The sequence below is a fragment of the Sinocyclocheilus anshuiensis genome, unplaced genomic scaffold (assembly GCF_001515605.1).
Source record: "Sinocyclocheilus anshuiensis isolate Anshui unplaced genomic scaffold, SAMN03320099.WGS_v1.1 scaffold861, whole genome shotgun sequence".
Lineage (NCBI taxonomy): Eukaryota > Metazoa > Chordata > Actinopteri > Cypriniformes > Cyprinidae > Sinocyclocheilus > Sinocyclocheilus anshuiensis.
In genome coordinates, this window is record NW_015554217.1 from 388,841 (window position 1) to 397,196 (window position 8,356).

The window sequence follows — 8,356 nt, forward strand, 5'->3', positions numbered from 1 at the left end:
CGGCAGCAACAATACTACAGCGAGAATAAAAGTTACGCCTTCTTTCTTTGCGTGAACATTTGGGCGGCGTTATACAAATCTTCCCACACAGTGACGTAGACATTGTAGGATCTCTGTCTTCGAACGGACCCACTTACATTATTGAGTCACACATGAAACAATCACATTCCATTGAGACAAACTGAGGAGCCCCTATGCAGCCAGCCGCGGTCGTAAAACTCATGCAGGGTCAGTGAAGTGTCGAAGCAGTTCCTGTACTATCTAGCGTATCGTCTCAAGAGACTCAAATAAAAACAGTGCCTAAACCCTAACTCAAAAATCATTGTTTGGTGTCATATAATTTTAAGGTTAAAACCTTTGCCAAAGATTACGTTACCTCTCTAAGAGCTTACAAATTATCATAATTGTGTTGACCGTGGCCAGGAAAATACATATAGTCAAATTGGTAATACACACTGACATTAACTTCTCGCTGGCCGAGAAACTGATAGAGTGTAAACTATCAAATTTGAAATCAGTTTAATCAGGTGGACCTCGAATTTTCAGATCCGAGTCCTTTTAAAACCTGAATGAATTAATAATAATTAATTCCCTAAAATTAAGTAATCAAAGTCATTACAACATGTGGGGGCGTGTTAAAATGAGCTGTTTTAGGTAGGCGTGGTTGACTTAACTTTTATAAAGAATATCTCTTTGGATTTGAGACTTTAGTCTTTGCAACTTTACAGATCTACTTTATGCACCAAGAGCTTGTAACACTCCAAAGAGAAAGGAAAACTTGAAATCGCATCATATGACCCCTTTAAACTCAGAAAGCAGAAAATGATCGAAAGCTTAAAAATGTTGTAGCAGGTTTAATTTTAATTGTCTTTACATCTGTCTTATATTTTACTTGCTGTCTGTGTAGAGATGATGCTAGTTATAATGTTATGCATTTTACTGTTTTATAGAGCTGGCTCGAGAGATGAATTTTTCTGTGGATGAGATAAACCACATCCGCACAGAGAACCCAAACTCTCTCACAGCCCAGAGCTTTATGCTTCTTAAGAAGTGGGTCAGTCGGGATGGGAAAAACGCCACAAGTGAGAATCATTTTCTAACCATCTCTCCTTTTTGTATTAATTTCTTTCTTTTTTGCTGTCTTACATACACAGAGAAGTAGAAGCAAATAAATGTAAGTTACTTTTATTTACATTTTCTTAGCGGATGCACTGACGGCTGTCCTGACTAAAGTGAACCGGATGGATATTGTGACTCTGCTGGAAGGGCCCATATTTGACTATGGTAACATTTCAGGCACCAGAAGTTTTGCAGATGATAGCGCTGTGTGCCAGGAAAAGGCGGATGGTAAAGTTTAGCCCCATCTAGATGACCTCACCCCCTCCTCCCCAACTCATTCCTTTTTTATTGTCACCTTTGTTTTTTCCTCTTCAACCTCCCTGTGCAGTTTGCCAAAGTGTTAATCACAGATGGGCCACCAATAGTTTGAACATGATTTGAACAATTGAGCAACATTGAACAATATTTTGAACTTGAAGCCACAATGAGACTTTGCCTTTTATAAAAGATTAGGTCACAAGTAGGGATGCACCGATACCGATACTGGTATCGGTATCGGCCCGATACTGAGCTCCTGTACTCGTACTCCTACTCGTTAAAATGCCCCGATACCAAACGCCAATACCACACAGCATGTGTTAAGTGCCATATTCAGACAATGAAACACCGACAACAGAACAACAGACAGCAGAATGGAGTTATTAGGATTAAGGATGTCTACGAAGTATATGTATGCAATGAATATAATGTTGAACATTCAGTATTGACTATAGCTGATGTGCGCGAGCTGATAAGCAAATCACGCTAAGTGGATTGAGCGCGCGGCGGCGCAGATGCGCGAGCTTGTCGAGTGAATATACCTTTCTCACAGACATCACTGGAAAGTTTGTAGTTCGGTCGGATACGTCAAAAACAAGTAAGTAAAACAATGCACAAGTTACTTAACGGTAGGGAGAGAGAGAGAGAGAGAGAGAGAGAGAGAGAGAGAGAGAGAGAGAGAGAGAGAGAGAGAGAGAGAGAGAGAGAGAGAGAGAGAGAGAGAGAGAGAGAGAGAGAGAGAGAAAGTTATCTAACATTATCAAGCTGAATTTGTTCTGACACAGTTTAAGTCTGAGTTCTTGTTATATTTTATTACCATTTTCTAAACTATAGCCAATAAACTGATAATGTGAGAAATGTTGAAGGTGTCTGAATAAATGTTGGTTTGATTGTATCTATTTGATAAATGAAGTTAACCAACTAACATTATACATACTCTTTTGGTTTCTGTATATACCCAATATTTAAAAAATTTACAAATGCAATAAAAATATTGGTATCGGTACTCGGTATCGGCAAGTACCAAAATTAAAAGTATCGGTATCGGGCGAGTACTGGAAAAAGTGGTATCGGTGCATCCCTAGTCACAAGCATTTTTTTAAGGCCCCAATCACACACCGTGTGTTTAATGACTCACTACTCTCTTATTTTAAAGACTTTCTGTATTCAGAGACTCTTCATTTCTGTTACCCCTTTTCCTTCCTCCCAACACCATATGCATGGGCCTGGTTTGAACATGCATGTATATGGTCATGTGACGTGAAGCAATCACAGCATGATGCTTTGCCTCAACAAGTGTAGGAAGGGCCGCTCAAAACAGTATTTTCCTGTTACACATGTACACACTTTTCTTTTGGTTTTAATGAAGGCCCTACAGTATATTGCCAATGGAACATGAAACAAGCACTGTTCTCAGCCATGAAATTGATTCTGTTATTGAAAGGTCAGGAAAGAGTTATTTCTAAGTAAAATGCATGCTATTATCAGCTGTAGCTGTTTTTATATTAGTTGGTAGGAGTGTTACCAGCTGTTTTTGTACATAGTGGACCACAGCGCATGGCCTCAGTTAAAAGACTCAGCTGTCCTCTGCCTCTAAAGCTGTCGATCTGCTTCCTCCTCCATCTGTCCTTCTCTCCTCTCCTCCCCTGCACTGGAGCAAGGGCTAAAAAGAGAGAGTGGGAAAAAGAAGAGAAAGAAGGAGATCATCCTTCTCTCCATAGTCTCCTCCTCCTGACAGTCTCCTGTGCCTCCCTCTGTCAGATACAAAATGACTTGTCCTCTCCTCTCCTCTCCTCCAGTACAATCCCTCATTTCCCCCTCCCAGACCCCAGTCATTCTTCTCATTAACACGGTCATTGTCATGTCTTTCTAACTTACAAGTTCTATTTTGTGTTTTTTTTTTAACTCTGCCTCCCCACACTCCCAATGCTCCACCACAACACCTCATACAACTGTATCCTGATGTGGCCCAAGACTTATCATCCAGTCCACTATTGCCATCTGCTCCTCTTAAATCTTCCTTCTCTTTCTCCTCTCTCTCTCCTTCTCCTGCTCTCAGCCTGTCATCTCCCATTTCTGCACGTAGAAATTGTCTCTCTCCCTCACCCTGCCCTTCTTCTCTTTCTTCTTTCTCTCCCTGTGTATCACGTTGCCTGAGTCTTGCTTCCTTCTCCCCGCCACCCACGCTGTTATCCCCTTGTGTATGCTGTCATTGCCCCTGCGTGCCCCCAGGACCACCCCTCACCACTCCATCCCTCTGTCTCAATTCTTCTTCTATTGAGCTCTTCATCTGAACAGACATCATTATCCTCATTTTTATTCAGCCAGATTTTGAGTCTCCCCATGCTGAGACTATCTCCCCATCTCGACTATGACTAAAATTAAGGCTGTGCTTCTTATTTGCACTTATGCAACATTTGTAATGGTGTTTAACCAACTAAAGTAGCACCCACCTTTGGTAACACTTTAGATTAGGGAACACTATTCACTATTAACTAGTTGCTTATTAGCATGCATATTACTAGCATTTTGGCTGTTTATTAGTATGTATAAAGCACATATCAATGGCTTATTCTGCATGACCATATTCTAGATCCCTTAACCTTTCCCCATACCTAAACATATCTACTACAGCAACTACCTTACTTACTATCAATAAGCAGTAATTAGGAGTTTATTGAGGGAAAACTCTTAGTTAAAAGTGAATGTTTTCCCTAATCTAGTGTTACACCACTTTATTATAATAAGCTCAAACGTTAACTCTAATGCTGTACATTTGTTTTTTAAAGGTAGACATAAACACACACAGCTCTTTTACTATGGGGAGATCACACATAGACATACACTACCGTTCAAAGGTTTGGGGTTTTTCATATTTTTGAAAGAAGTCTCTTATGCTCACCAAGGCTGTGCCAAGGCTTTATTTGATCATAAATACAGTAAAGCTGTAATATCAGTGTCACATGATCATTCAGAAATCATTCTAATATGCTGGTGATCAAGAAACATTTTTGTGGAAACCATGGTTCTTTGATGAATAGAAAGGTCAAAATAGAAATCCTTTGTATTATTATAAATGTCTTTACTGTCACTTTTGATCAATTTAATGCGTCCTTGCTTAACAAAAGCATTCATTTCTTCAAAAAATTGCCCTGACTCCAAACTTTTAAGCTGTAGTGTACATGCAATCATAACCTCTCTGTTTTTGGAGATCTGAATCTGTTCCATTGTCATTGTGTATTAACTGTGTGTTTGTTGGTCTGTATGTCTGCTGAAGCTCTGGGAAATGTGGTCAAATACTGTGCTTTTGCTCTTCAGGGTGGGCTTAGGTGATTCTCTGTCTATGTTTAAAAAAATAGTTCACCCAAAAATTAAATTGCCATTGTTTATTCACCATCATGTTGTTTCAAATAAATAAATGAATAAATAGTACAAAGGTTTTTCCAAACATTAACAGAATACAGGTTTGAAACAACATGAGGGTGAGTAAACTTTCATGACAGAACTTTATTTTTGGGTAAACTGTTTCTTTAAGCATGTATATGTGTGTGCTTGTTTGTGTGTGATTGTAATTGTGTCCTTTCATGTCCATCCATCTGTGTGTGTATCATCTCACCCAGGTTTCCACAACATCCTAGCTCAACTGCAGTCAACTTCCAACCCCACCCCCACCACACCCCCTCTCTGCCCCTCTATGTCTGATGACCTCAAACCCATCTTAGATCTGCCCCTTGACCCTCCACCTTATTGCCCCTCCTGGGGACTAGAGCGGTACAACGAGGACGAGTCTGTCAGATTTACCCCAGCCAGACCTTGTGACCTGCCCCTATCCAAACCTGAAAACCAGCATCACACACTCTCTAAAACAACTGCCGAAATACACACACACATACTTTACCCAGATCCTGCACAATCTCAGTTCCCTCCCGACGACCTCAAACTCATAACACAGCTCTCAGCTGTCACATGTGACCCTGACTCACACCTTACCCTTGAGCTTTCTCCCCTAGACCATGATGAACCTCCTCTAAACCCCTCAGTTTGCTTTGTACCACTCCAGTCTGTCCCCAAAATAGACCCACCCACGACCAGGATCGAACAGGACCACCTTTTACAGGGGAACCAGGGGTCTCAACAAAAGGAACAGAGAGAAGAAAATGAGAAAAAAGAGTCTTTTCACTCCCAACAGAAATCGTCCCCTACGGTGGAACAGACTGACCTAACACACAAGGGAAAAGAAGAGCTTAAGAGTCCCTCATCATCATTACTACCATCAACATTAGAAGAACCAAACGTTAGCATGAGGGGACAGGAAAGAGTGATTCTGAAAGAGGTCAAAGGTCATGATGTGTCCCCTTTGCGACCCTGGACTGAGGTCCTGAGGGAGTCTGGCTTAGGAGGAGAGGAGGAGGAGGAAGCCGAGAAAAGACAGGAGCAACTGGAGGTGTCTGGAGGCCATGTCGGAGAGAGTGAGAGGGAAGTGAATGAGGAGATGACTAAGGAGAAAGTGAGAGAGGTAGTGAGAGGTGTTGAACAAATTGAGTCTGAGTTATGCTCACTCTCCGCAGGCTGGCTCACTGAGACATCGAACACGGAGCCGCCCGCTTCAGGGCGGAGTCACGGGTCAGACTACATGGACCCACAGGACAACAGGTACTGTACATAGTTACAATTATTATGCTTACATTAACCCACATTTAATCATATCATAATAAGTCAAATTTGAAATGTTTTAAGTACTAGAAGACATACTGTAAATTTCAAAGCTTGTCTCTCTTTCCAGAAAGACAATGTATGATGTTTCAAATTTCTTTTGCATCACAAAACTAAATTATAATAAATTAACATCCTGTTAAAATGCGCTATCATTCAAATTTTTTTTTACTTTTATTAAGTAAGGATGCATTAAAATGATTCTTTTGAGCTTTCTATTTATCAAAGAATCCTGAAAATAAACGAATCATGGTTTCTATAACATTATTAAGCAGGACGACTGTTTTCAACATTAGTAATACTAAGAAATGTTTCTGGAGCACCAAATTTGCATATTACAATGTTTTCCAAAGGATCCTGTGACACTGAAGACTGGAGTAATGACTGCTGAAAATTCCGTTTTAATATATGATAAATTACATTTCACAATAATTAGATTTCACTTTTCAAAATATTACTATGTTTTACTGTATTTTTGACCAAGTAAATGTTGGTGAGCATAAGAGACATTAAAAAATCTTACCGACCCCAACCTTTTGAATGATAGTTTATATAAAAGTAAAACATTACACAGGTTTGCCAGAATGCATGGTTTTGTTTTTAATGCATTCTTACCCAATATCATCTCAAGACATTTGTTCCTTACTAGCTAAATTGTTACATTTCAACCCCCTTGCAGTCAGGAGAACTCCATGACATCGTCATCCAGAGGGGATTCAGGAAAACCTCGACAAAATGGTGAGCACTCTGACACCATGCCCCGTAGCTCAGCGTCTCAGGAATCAGCCAATGGTGTGAAGGCAGGGGCGGGCAAGCAAGAAGGAGCTCTGATCGCTGAGCACAAAGTCCAGGTGAGATAATCGCTCAAATACCAGCATATAATAACTGATTTGATAATGCTGCTACTTCCAGTTTAAAACTCTCTTCTGCTCTCTTTGCCTCAGCTCATATCTATGTTATGAAATGACACTCTTAACTTTTTTACAGTGAGATGGTCATCAGAATCATTCACATCATAAAACAGTTTATTTATTCCAGATGAAAGAAAACACTGATGGTCATTTACACTAATTAAATGAGAGAACTGAAATCACACACATATTAAGATGTATTTTATATGCATCCATTAGCAGCGGTTATCAACAGAGACCGGCCTGGACGAAGAGCGCACTGTCACCACCAAAGTGTTTCGTAGACGTCTCATTCTCAAGGTATCTGCCTGCTAAACTGCAGGGCAGTCAGGTTAAGATCCGATTTTGGTCTGAGTCTGATTTCGGTGTAGCTGGTGGACTGAATCTGATTCATACAATCAGAAACACAGTGTGATCTGATTACATGTTTTTACGTCACTTGGTTCTTGGTTCTTGCTGTGCAGTGTTTCCTTTTTCCTTATGCTTACAGGTGCTTGGTTTGGGTTTACATCTTATTCTGCATTTTATCATCTTATTTGCTTGTGTGATAGATACGCAAGCGCATAGTGGAGTGTTGTGTGATTTCTAAAGATGCTGATGCTGGGCATGAAGGCATGTTGGCTAATATTTAAAGTTCCAGCTTTGCTTGCAGGTTCACATGACTGCTCTGGGTGTGTGGAAATGTGCTTGTAGGTGTGGTGTGCAGCTTTTGTAGGTGTCTTGGATATGTGTGTCTGCATATTGAACGAAGCGCTGTCTTGCTTTAGGGAGAGGAGGCGCGGAACATTCCTGGCGAGTCAGTTTCAGAGGAACAGTTTATTGATGAAGATGGAAACATCACCAGAAAAGTAACTCCATTGTTCCCTTAATGTTTTCTTTTTCTCCTATTCTTTTATCCATTTCTGATTTTCAGACATATTTTACTTCCTTAGGTTGCTAAGCTTTGCCTGTTCAGAGCTGATTTAGAGAAAGATTGAATACGACACATTTTTCTTGCAGCTCACACCTCCATAACCTTAACCGATCCTCCCGTCTTTCCTGACATTGCTTTGATTTCCCATGACATGCATTCATGGTGACCGCTGACCTTCAATACCCATCTACAGGTCATTCGAAAGGTGATTTTCCGAGTGAACACTCCCACCCCTGAAAACCAGGGCTTGGGGAGTAGCATGGGGTCACAAGGAGACCCTACCACCCTGGGGAAGAGCCACGTCCCCCTGGTCCCTGATATCCAAACCCATCTCGCTACACATGCTGAGGTTTGCACAGTCTGTGTGGAGTGTTTCTCTTTCCATACAGTGGGTACGGAAAGTATTCAGACCCCCTTCAATTTTTCACTCTTTGTTATATTG

The 8,356-nt window shown here is 40.7% G+C and overlaps 1 protein-coding gene across 1 annotated transcript in view; it reads left to right on the plus strand.

The window, feature by feature from the left end:
- Positions 1–8,356, plus strand: part of LOC107671093 (ankyrin-3-like) — an 86,625-nt gene that overhangs the window by 75,451 nt on the left and 2,818 nt on the right. Inside the window, exons 40-46 of the mRNA XM_016463942.1 lie at positions 951–1,082; positions 1,204–1,347; positions 4,998–6,030; positions 6,770–6,941; positions 7,221–7,301; positions 7,769–7,849; positions 8,108–8,263. Of these exons, the coding sequence (XP_016319428.1) occupies positions 951–1,082; positions 1,204–1,347; positions 4,998–6,030; positions 6,770–6,941; positions 7,221–7,301; positions 7,769–7,849; positions 8,108–8,263 (1,799 nt within the window). The remainder of the gene's footprint in view (positions 1–950; positions 1,083–1,203; positions 1,348–4,997; positions 6,031–6,769; positions 6,942–7,220; positions 7,302–7,768; positions 7,850–8,107; positions 8,264–8,356) is intronic.